The sequence below is a fragment of the Antrostomus carolinensis genome, unplaced genomic scaffold (assembly GCF_000700745.2).
Source record: "Antrostomus carolinensis isolate BGI_N321 unplaced genomic scaffold, ASM70074v2 scaffold26873, whole genome shotgun sequence".
NCBI lineage: Eukaryota > Metazoa > Chordata > Aves > Caprimulgiformes > Caprimulgidae > Antrostomus > Antrostomus carolinensis.
In genome coordinates, this window is record NW_010303703.1 from 1,076 (window position 1) to 12,049 (window position 10,974).

Genomic DNA, 10,974 nt, shown 5'->3' on the forward strand with positions numbered 1-10,974 from the left:
GAGCTGGGCTCAGACAACAAGACCTGCCAGATCCAGAGCTACTGTGCCAAACACCTCAAGTGCAGCCAGAAGTGCGAGCAGGACAAGTACAACGTCAAGTGCTCCTGCTACGAGGGTTGGATGCTGGAACCTGATGGCGAGAGCTGCCGTAGCCTGGGTGTGTGCGGGTGGGCTGCGGGGGGCTGGCAGCATCACCCCCGCTGCCTGTGATGGGGATTGTCCTCCCTCCACTCTTGGAGGCAGCAGCAGTGGAGCTGAGGACTGTGCTGCTGGGCATGGCCAGGTCCTGGGGGGATCTGCTTGCCCACAGTGGACCCCTCGCTGTCCCCAGCTGGCACAAGCCAGCCCTTTATGGTGCAGGAGTGTGGGTGGTTGTGTAGCTGGGGCAGGGACCAGGAGCCAGGGATGCCTTTGTCCATGCCAAAGCTTTGTCCACCCCAGCTTTGTCCATGCCACCCTCTGACCCTGCTCTGCTTTCCCCAGACCCCTTCAAGCCGTTCATCATATTCTCCAACCGCCACGAGATCCGCCGCATTGACCTGCACCGGGGTGACTACAGCGTCCTGGTCCCTGGGCTGCGCAACACCATTGCTTTGGATTTCCACCTCAACCAGAGCTCGCTGTACTGGACCGACGTGGTGGAGGACAAGATCTACCGGGGAAAGCTGCTTGAGAATGGGGGTGAGTAGCCCTGGGGGTGCAGAGCCAGCTGGTGGGGGTTAGGGGGTGCAGCTCTAGGACAAGGTGCCAGCAGTGACTCTGTGGCAGCTCACAATGGTGTGGCCACCGGAGCCCACAGCCCCTGTTGCCATCCTGTTCTGCTCTCCAAATTTGCTCGTTATGTAGGAGTTAATTAGCATTCCCAGCACTTCCCTAATGGTAATTGCAGCCCAGCAGCTGGGAGCACAAAGCTGGGCCCCCTCCCCATCAGTGCAACAGGGTCACCCACAGAGCCCAGCACTGGGATGTGGGGCTGAGCTTTTTGGGGTTCAGGCCCTATTTGGGGAAGTAGTGTCCCCCACCATCAGTCCCAGCCAGGCCAGGTGGAGCTGTTCAGAACTGGGGTGCGATGGTGGCAGGGGGGGTGGGGCAGAGGCACCAGCCTGAGCCCTTCCTGGTGCTGTACCCTGCAGCTCTGACCAGTTTCGAGGTGGTGATCCAGTACGGACTGGCCACCCCTGAGGGGTTGGCTGTGGACTGGATCGCCGGCAACATCTACTGGGTAGAGAGCAACCTGGACCAGATTGAGGTGGCCAAACTGGATGGCACCATGCGAACCACACTGCTGGCTGGGGACATCGAGCATCCCCGCGCCATTGCCCTGGACCCCCGCTATGGGTAAGGCAGGAAGGGACATCGGTCACCAGGACATGGTGGCACCTTTGGGATCTTGGGCTACAAGCTCCTATCTGGGCACACGCAGTTTGGGAGGCAGAGCCTGGTGTCTCCATGCTGACTGTCCCCACTTGTGGTCCCTCGCAGGATTCTCTTCTGGACAGACTGGGACGCCAGCCTGCCCCGCATCGAAGCTGCTTCCATGAGCGGCGCGGGCCGGCGCACCATCCACAAAGAGACGGGCTCGGGGGGCTGGCCCAACGGGCTCACCGTTGACTACCTGGAGAAACGCATCCTCTGGATCGACGCCAGGTAGGACCAGGATGCCCATCTCTGCCCCTCCCTGTCCCCCCCACCTCTGGCACCTTCCCCCTCGCTCCTGTGTCATTCTGCTGTTGGACTGCTGGGCTGGGAGCACCAGCCTTTGCTCTCTGGGGTCTGCTGTGTCTACAACACCTTCCAGCCTTTGCTCTTGGTGTTCTGCTCCGTGGGGGCTCTGATCCCTGGTGTAAATCAGTGGGCGTCCTCCCCTGCAGCATTAAGCAGGGTGGGTGGCTGCTTAGACCCCGTGGGTCGCTGCTGTTGGGTTAAGGACCTTTGCCAGTGCCTGCTGCCCCTTGCCCACCTGCTCTCACCCTTTGTCTCTGCCGGGTGTAGGTCGGACGCCATCTACTCAGCCTTGTATGATGGGACGGGGCACATCGAGGTGCTGCGGGGACACGAGTACCTGTCACATCCCTTCGCCGTCACTCTGTACGGGGGTGAGGTCTACTGGACCGACTGGCGCACCAACACGCTGGCCAAGGCCAATAAGTGGACGGGGCACAATGTGACAGTGGTGCAAAGGACCAACACGCAGCCTTTCGACCTTCAGGTGTATCACCCCTCCCGGCAGCCCCTGGGTGAGGCCTGGGGAAGCAGAGGTGGTGGGATGGGGTGAGGGGAACACGGTGGGGAGATGGTGCCTGCACTTGGTGGGTGCCCACACCAACTCAGAGCATCATATGAGAGCTGCTCCCACCCATGTAGCTGGAGCCAGAGGCCTTTGCTATGGCCATGGCCACCCAGCAAAGAAATGTCCTGGGGTGATGAGGCTGATGGGTCAGAGCTCTTGGGTAGGTGTCCCCTGGAACAGGGATGTCACTGAGTCTTATCCCCTTTGCAGCTCCTAATCCCTGTGAAGCCAACGGGGGCAAAGGGCCCTGTTCCCACCTCTGCCTCATCAACTACAACCGCACGTTGTCCTGTGCCTGTCCCCACCTCATGAAGCTGGACAAGGACAACATGACCTGCTATGGTAGGGGTCTGCCCAGGCTGCCCCAGGGCAGGGAGGACAAGTGGGTGCTTCAGAGCCGGCTCTGCAGACCAGGCTGAGGTCCTACAACTGTCCCTCTCATCCTTCTCCCCAGAGTTTAAGAAGTTCCTGCTGTATGCACGGCAGATGGAGATCCGAGGTGTGGACATTGACAACCCCTACTACAACTACATCATCTCCTTCACGGTGCCCGACATTGACAACGTCACGGTGGTGGACTATGACGCCCTGGAGCAGCGCATTTACTGGTCTGACGTCCGCACCCAGACCATCAAGAGAGCCTTCATCAATGGCACTGGCGTGGAGACCGTCGTCTCTGCGGGTGGGTGTGGAGGAGCATCACCTTGGATGGCTGCTTCTATCAGGACCCAAAGTGGGGCAGAGCCAACAGCCCTTCAGAGGCTTCAGCTCCATGAGATCAGCCCTTCCTCTTCCTCTGAGCATTGTCCCAGCTCCATTTTCACAACTAACGGGTCTCCCTTCTCCGTTCCCTTTCAGACCTGCCCAACGCTCATGGCCTCTCTGTGGACTGGGTTTCCAGAAACCTCTTCTGGACCAGCTATGATGCCAACAAGAAGCAAATCAACGTGGCCCGGCTGGATGGCTCCTTCAAGAACGCGGTGATCCAGGGGCTGGACAAGCCCCACTGCCTGGTGGTTCACCCCCTCCAGGGGTAAGTCTGGTGGGACACGGTGCCAGCGGGCTTGGGGTCAGGCCAGGAGCATCAAAGGAGGAGAAGGTGGATGTGCCAGCACACGTGTGTGCTCACAAACACCGACCTCTCTCCTGGGTCCTGGTACCCGGGGTGAGGACGTGGTTAGACTGCCTGGGCTGTGTGGCACGGGGCTGGCCGCACCCTGGAGAGCCAGCAGGGCTTGGCAGGGACTGGCAATGCTTGGGGGGAGCTGGGAGGGCATCAGGGCTGTGTGTGGACCATCTCTGTGGGGCTGCTGGAGCTTCCGTGCTCAGTGTCCCCTCACTGGTGCAGGAAGCTCTACTGGACAGATGGGGACAACATCAGCGTGGCCAACATGGATGGCAGCAACCGCACTCTGCTCTTCACCAACCAGAAAGGACCTGTTGGTAAGGACCCCCCCCGTGCCCCCCAGTACCACCCCACCTTGCTGTGCCCTTGCTGGGTCTAAAAGCCTCAAGCTGTTGCTCTGGCAGCCCTGGCTCCCCGGGGGGCTGGCAGCTGGTTTGTGCTGGGTCACCCTGACCTCACGTGTCCATTCTCTCCATCACCCCACCTGCTCCGCTGGTCATCCCACCTCCCAGCTGGTGACAGTCCCCATGTGCCACCTGGATACTGACAGTCCCCATGTGCCACCTGGATACTGACAGTCCCTTGCTTTCCAGGCCTGGCCATTGACTACCCAGAGAGCAAGTTGTACTGGATCAGCTCTGGCAACGGCACCATCAACAGATGCAACCTGGATGGCAGCAACTTGGAGGTGATCGAATCCATGAAGAGTCAGCTGAGCAAGGCGACCGCCCTGGCCATCATGGGTGAGAGCTGGCAGGGTGGTGGGGTGGTTGGTGAAGCGCTTTCCCTTTCTCCTGGCCTCGTCCACATGCAGACTGCTTGTTGCCACCTCTAGCAGCTGTGGAGGGGATGCTTCTCCACCAAAGGCTGAGCTCAGACCCATTTTTATAGCCCATCGCATGGAAATCTGCAAGGACCCACTGCTTTTTTTTGCTGGGGTGGGAGAGGATGAGGAAAGCTGCTGCATATTCTGGGGAGACCTTCTAGTGGCCTCCCAGTACCTGAAGGGGCTACAAGAAAGCTGGGGAAGGACTTTCATAAGGGCAGTTAATGACAAAACAAGGGGAAATGGGTTTAAGCTGAAAGAGGGGAGGTTTAGATGAGATATTAGGAAGAAGTTCTTCACTGTGAGGGTGGTCAGACACTGGAACAGGTTGCCCAAGGAAGTTGTGGATGCCCCCTCCCTGGAAGTGTTGAAGGCCAGGCTGGATGAGGCTTTGAGCAACCTGGTCTAGTGGAAGGTGTCCCTGCTGCTGGCAGGGGGGTTGGAACTGGATGAGCTTTAAAGTCCCTTCCAACCCAAACCATTCTATGATTCTATGATCTGTGCTTCTATGATATTCCTGCCTTCTCCTTCCAGGTGACAAGCTGTGGTGGGCTGACCAGGCCTCTGAGAGGATGGGTACCTGCAACAAGAAGGACGGGACGGAGGTGACAGTGCTGCGCAACAGCACCACGCTGGTGATGCACATGAAGGTCTACGACGAGAGCATCCAGCAAGGTAAGCACGTGCTCCCCGGGCAGAGACTCTGCAGGGCCACCAACACAAGGACCTGTCCGGGATGCCACAGGGGCTGGAACCTGGCCCCCAGTGGCCGGGTGGCTGGCTGACCCTGTCCCTTCTTGCTGGCCCAAGCCTGGCCCTTACCCTCGCACCAGGTCCCTGCCAACTGGCGCAGAGCACCCGAGTGGCGGTGGCCCCGCAGCCCCGGGGTTGTACCCTGGTCCCTGGCTGTCCCTGAGTTCTCCACGGCAGCTGGAACCAACCCCTGCAGCCTCAATAATGGTGACTGCTCCCAGCTCTGTCTCCCCACTTCTGAGACCTCCCGGTCCTGCATGTGCACCGCGGGCTACAGCCTGAAGAGCGGGCAGCAGTCCTGCGAAGGTGAGCGTGGTCTGTCCCTGTCCCCTCACCCGACCTGTCCCCATCCCCTCACCCGACCTGTCCCCATCCCCTCACCCAACCTGTCCCCATCCCCTCGCCCGACCTGTCCCCTTGGAGCAGACCCCACCACAGCTGCACGTGGTGCTGTGTGGCCGAGCAGGGTGTGGGGCATGGGGGGCTGACGACCGCTCGCTCCGACTGTGTGGAGGCTCCTCCCGACTGCCCCACACCTCCCCCCACACTGGGGACCAGAGGGACACTGGGGGGACTCAGGAGGGGCTGTGACCTTGGGCTGCAGTGAGACCCTGTCGTGGGCTGTCCCTGTGAGGGGCTGGCAGCGATGAGCGCGGGTGGCACAGGGACAACACCTGGGCACCGAGGGCTCTGGGTTTAGCGGGTGGAGGGGAGCAGGGCTGCATGATGGGAGCCCTCAAAGAAGAGGAGAAACTCCTGCTGTCGGCAGCAGGTTTGGGTCACTGACCCACCACCATCACCAGGAACAGGGCTGAGCAGCTGACACAGCATTTGCTCTGCAGATCCCCAGTCTCTACCCAGTTTGCCACCATCTCCCGTGGGAGGGAAGAGCCACCCCCTCTACTCCCTGGTCACTGCCAGGGCCTTTCAAAGGCTGTTTGTGTGCAAAATGTTCTTGGTGTTTTTTGGAGGGGGTTGGCAGAGCTGCTGCACCATCTGGGTCAGGGCAGGGACTGAATAACAAGCGCTGCCCTGACCCAGATGCGGTGCAGAGCCTCTGCCAGCGCGCGGGGGTGGAGGTGGCTCTGCCAAGGGGCCTTGCTCGTGCCTCCCCTCTGCCCTGGTGAGGGTCAGGACCCCTGAACACGCTGCTCTGGGGCTCCCAGCCTCTGGGGAGGTCTGGGCAGGACCAGTCAGAGCACAGCCCCTTCACAGAGCTGAGCAGGGAAGGGCTTTGTGGCTGTTCCCCGGGTTCCTGCCCAAGCCCATGAGGAACCTCATCCCTGACTATGTCTGCGCTCGGTTTAGAGTGGGTTCTTCCCTGCCCTCTTTACTTGGGATTTGCTATTCCTTCCCCCACCCAGCATGGCCATGAAAGCCATCCCATCCCATCCCATCCTGGTCATGGAGGAGTTTTCTTCTTACGTTCATCCTGGTTAGTCTCCTCTCACATGTGGACCCAAGTGAAGCAGGTCCATCCATCCCTCCATCCCTCCCTCCCTGAGAAACCAGGGTGCTGCAAAGCTTTTGGAGCATGACACGTGTGCACTGCCCGTGCAAACACGTCATCCCCTGACCACAGCACGGTGGGCAGGATCGGGCACTCGGTGTCGGGCAGCACTGCCTCCCCTGCCACCTCCCCAGCTGCTGCTCACGCTGCCAGCCCACGTCTCGCGTGCGTCAGCCTCAGAGTCTGCAGAGAGGTGGGCGTAGGGGCTGCCTGGGTGGGGATGCTTCATCCAGCTGCAGAGCCTGCTGACAGGTCCAACCAGCACTGTTCAGCCCTGCCCTGCCTGTCCCTCTGCTGTCCTGGGCCATCTGCCCAGGCTGGGGACTTGTGGTGCTGCTGTCATGTCAGGGTCGAGCCCTCCCACCAGCCCTACCAGGCTTGTGCTCCCCCACGGAGCTGCTGTCGCAGTTTTCCATGAGTTGTGGCTGTCCATTGAAGGGACAGTGGGTTGTTTGTGGGATGCATCTGACTGTCCCTGTATCTGTGTCACAGGTGTTGGCTCCTTCCTCCTGTACTCAGTCCACGAGGGGATCCGTGGCATTCCTCTGGACCCCAACGACAAGTCAGATGCTCTTGTGCCCGTGTCAGGGACCTCCTTGGCTGTGGGGATCGACTTCCATGCAGGTGACGCAGGGGCTGGGAGCAGGACAACAGGGCTGGAGAGGTTGGGGAGGGAGAGCGTGAGGAGGACCATCACCAGCCCCTCCTTTGGCAGTACTCTGCCCTGGGACATCTCCCCTTGCACCTCCGGGTGAGGGAGGGTTTAAGGTCCCCACAGCGGGGCCATGGGATGTGGCTCAGCCTGGGTCTGTGTCACCCTTGGGGTGACCCAGAGGCCATCACTGACACCCACTCTCCTGTGTGGTCCCTCTCAGAGAATGACACCATTTACTGGGTGGACATGGGTCTGAGCACCATTAGCCGGGCCAAGCGGGACCAGACTTGGCGGGAGGACGTGGTCACCAATGGCATTGGTCGCGTGGAGGGCATCGCCGTGGACTGGATTGCTGGTGAGACAGGGCTCTGGAGCAGGGAGGAGTGGGTGGGCAGTTGGGGAGCAGAACTCACGTGGGTGTTCACCATCCCCTCTCTGCAGGAAACATCTACTGGACAGACCAGGGCTTTGATGTCATCGAGGTGGCCAGGCTGAACGGATCCTTCCGCTACGTGGTCATCTCGCAGGGGCTGGACAAGCCACGGGCCATCACAGTCCATCCAGAGAAAGGGTGAGACACTGCATGGAGCCTCACAGAGGAGACCATCAACTGGGGGGTGGGCATGTAATAGAGACCCCTGCCACCCTCCCAGCAGAGCCGTGCAGTTTGCACACCGTGGAGAAGGACACACAGGTCTCCTGCCACACCAAGGGACAGTCCCCTGGTGTCCAAACCAGCTGATGGGCTGAGCTTCCTGGGAGCTCCCCATGACTTCATGGGTGCCAGCACCTCAGAAAATCCAAGTGGAGCCTCCCCAACCTGGCTCCAGCTTCAGACAGCGTCCCAGGGAGAGGGAAGTTGTTTGGATCTGGGGAAGGATGGAGAACAGAACCTTACATGCCTGGAACCTGGGCTGGTTTCTGGGCTGCATCCAGCTGCAATGCAGCGCTCCTGTCCCCAGCTGCAGTGCGGTTGGCAAGCACATGGTCACCAGGAGAGGCTGGCAGATCACCAGGGGTCTGAACTGAGGTTCTAGTGTGGAGAGATGAGAGGGGAGAGGTGTTTGTCCTCTGCTCTGCTGGCCAAAAGCCCCATGGTCATGTCCCTGCCATCCCCTGCAGGTATCTGTTCTGGACGGAGTGGGGTCAGTACCCCCGCATCGAACGGTCACGCCTGGATGGGACCGAGCGGATGGTGCTGGTGAACGTCAGCATCAGTTGGCCCAATGGGATATCTGTTGACTATGAGGTACGGCCACCATCTGGGGGACAGTTCTGCCCTGGGATCTGGCTGGTCCCAAGGGTCCCTGCAGCTGTGTCCCTGCCAGTGGGGCTTCTGGGGACACAGCTGCCCTCCCCAGAGCCCTGGGGTCTCCAGTGCAGGGAGGGTTGTCCAGGGTGGTTGTCTTCTGAACCCTGGGACCTTCTGCAAGACGTGCAAGGGAGGTGCAAAGGGTGCCTTAGTGCCACCCCAGTACACTGCCCCGTTGCTGACTGGGATGCTTTCTCGCCTCAGGATGGGAAGCTTTACTGGTGCGATGCCCGGACAGACAAGATTGAACGAATTGACCTGGAGACAGGTGAAAACCGAGAGGTTGTCCTGTCCAGCAACAACATGGACATGTTCTCGGTGTCAGTCTTTGAGGAGTACATCTACTGGAGTGACAGGTACGGTGTCCAAAGGGTCTGGCAGTGCTGGGGGTGCCCTGGGCACCGGCTGTGTGGGAAGGTGTGGGGAGCTGGAAGCTGCTGTGGGGAAGGTGATGGAGCTGGGTCCCACCATGAGGTGCTGCTGGGGTGGCCCCGTGTCAGTTGCTCAGTGACTCTGTCCTTTTTCTTAGGACTCATGCAAATGGCTCCATCAAAAGAGGCAACAAGGACAATGCCACCGAGTCGGTGTCCCTGCGGACAGGGATCGGTGTCCAGCTTAAGGACATCAAAGTCTTCAACCGGGCCAGGCAGAAGGGTGAGTCCAGGAGCAGGGGGGTCACCCCTCAGTGCTGCCAAGCGCCGATGGCTGCCCGGGCTGGTCTCCCATGACGGGGAGATACGGGGAGGGGGATGGAAACAAACAGGCCACTGTGTCCTTGTCAAAGAGCTGTGTCACACCGTGGGCTGAGCCTGTTTCTTCACCCACTTCCTCTGGGAGCAGGGAGAGGTGAAAAGCAGCTGAGCAGGAGCATCCTCCTCCGCAGAGCCTGCCCGGTCCTTGAACAACCCCCCCCCTTTCCTCCCCAGGCACCAACATCTGTGCCCAGAACAACGGGGACTGCCAGCAGCTCTGCCTGTTCCGGGGTAATGGGCAGAGGACGTGCGCTTGTGCCCACGGCATGTTGTCCGAGGACGGGGTGAGCTGCCGGGACTACGACGGTTACCTGCTGTATTCAGAACGTACCATCCTCAAGAGCATCCACCTGTCAGATGAGAACAACCTCAACGCGCCCATCAAGCCCTTCGAGGACGCGGAGCACATGAAGAACGTCATTGCTCTGGCCTTTGACTATCGCTACGGCTCCAAGGGCAGCAACCGCATCTTCTACAGCGACATCCACTTCGGCAACATCCAGCAGATCAACGATGACGGCACAGGGCGCAAGACCATTGTGGAGAGTGAGTGTCACAGGGTCCCCTCTGCCCTCAGATCCCTCTTTTCTGTTCTCCCCACCACTTCTTCCTCAACTCCCTCCTTCCTCACCCAAGGGCTTTATATTTTTCTTTCCTTTTCTCAATTAATTTGGTGTTTTCGAGAGGCATTTTGAGTGGCAGCTGTTAAGGGTTCAGCTGTGAGCTTTCTACCGGAGCCTCTGGAAGAGGCAGCAGCCTGTGGTAGAGGACGCAAGTGTCAGGAGCAGCCTGCAGAGCTTGTTCTGGCAAGGAGAGCGGATCACGAGGCTGAGGCGCGCACACGTGGGTGTGCGTTGCTCTAGAAGCAAAGCACTGCAGCAAACTCGGGATCTGCTCTTGCGTTTGCATTTGACTTCCAAGACAAACCCGTTGAGCCTGAGCAAACCTTGCCACGCCTGGCCCTTGTCTTCACCTCCAGCCCTTTAGTTTGCACTTGGTTGGTTTTATTGGCTCCTGCAGCAGCTGATAAGAGCGTGGCTGTTGCTCTGCATCATTAGGGAGCACCTCCAGCAAGGGTTAGAGATGTGCTCGCTAACGAGCGTATTTACATTTGGCACTTGGGATGGCTGTTACCACTGAGATCAAGAGAACAGGGCCCATCTCTCATAGCCGCTTCATTAAACCTTTTGCTGTTCGTTCGTTAACGAGGGAGGAAGGATGGGTGTACACTGCAAGTTCCTGGCCTGGGAGCTGCTGGAGGGAAGGTCTCACTGGTTGGCCGTGAGTCTTTGTCTTGTCACTTTGTGCCTCAGCTCTCACCTGGCAGAGGGAGACTCTTCCCTTCCCAGCACCACTGCTGTGGGGATGGGGAGCTGGAGCAACTTGGCCAGCACAGGGGAGATGATCAGAACTTGGGTTTGAAAGCCAAGTTCAAGTCCTTGTTTCATCGTAGGTGAACATCACTCAGTGTCATTACCTGGTTGGTAGCAGAGGTCTCACCCATTAGCACAGACACCAGCCCAGCCCTGCCAAGTCCCCTCGGGTGTTGTCACATTGGCACGGGGTTGGCAAGCGGCCAGAACCTCTGAGGGATTTTTTGGGGGGTGTAATTAAAAGCAAAAACTTCAGGCTGCCAAAGGAGACATGTCCAAGTGTCATGGTCAGCGCTGGCTGTGCTGAGTGAGCCGGGCAGCCTTGCAGGAGCACAGGGTGGACGTGACCCTTGTCTGTCCTCTCCTCCCTCAGACGT

The 10,974-nt window shown here is 59.5% G+C and overlaps 1 protein-coding gene across 1 annotated transcript in view; it reads left to right on the forward strand.

The window, feature by feature from the left end:
• The window catches only part of LOC104522035 (low-density lipoprotein receptor-related protein 1-like), a gene marked incomplete at both ends in the record, with an annotated part of 28,435 nt that overhangs the window by 809 nt on the left and 16,652 nt on the right, over positions 1-10,974 (forward strand). Inside the window, 19 exon segments of the mRNA XM_029084071.1 lie at positions 1-157; positions 484-681; positions 1,134-1,338; positions 1,483-1,647; positions 1,993-2,237; positions 2,501-2,632; positions 2,745-2,972; positions 3,149-3,323; positions 3,639-3,733; positions 4,010-4,159; positions 4,777-4,917; positions 5,173-5,301; positions 6,998-7,129; positions 7,381-7,515; positions 7,602-7,731; positions 8,283-8,409; positions 8,677-8,828; positions 9,002-9,126; positions 9,399-9,770. The exon segment at positions 1-157 is cut by the window's left edge and continues 32 nt beyond it. Of these exon segments, the coding sequence (XP_028939904.1) occupies positions 1-157; positions 484-681; positions 1,134-1,338; positions 1,483-1,647; positions 1,993-2,237; positions 2,501-2,632; positions 2,745-2,972; positions 3,149-3,323; positions 3,639-3,733; positions 4,010-4,159; positions 4,777-4,917; positions 5,173-5,301; positions 6,998-7,129; positions 7,381-7,515; positions 7,602-7,731; positions 8,283-8,409; positions 8,677-8,828; positions 9,002-9,126; positions 9,399-9,770 (3,193 nt within the window).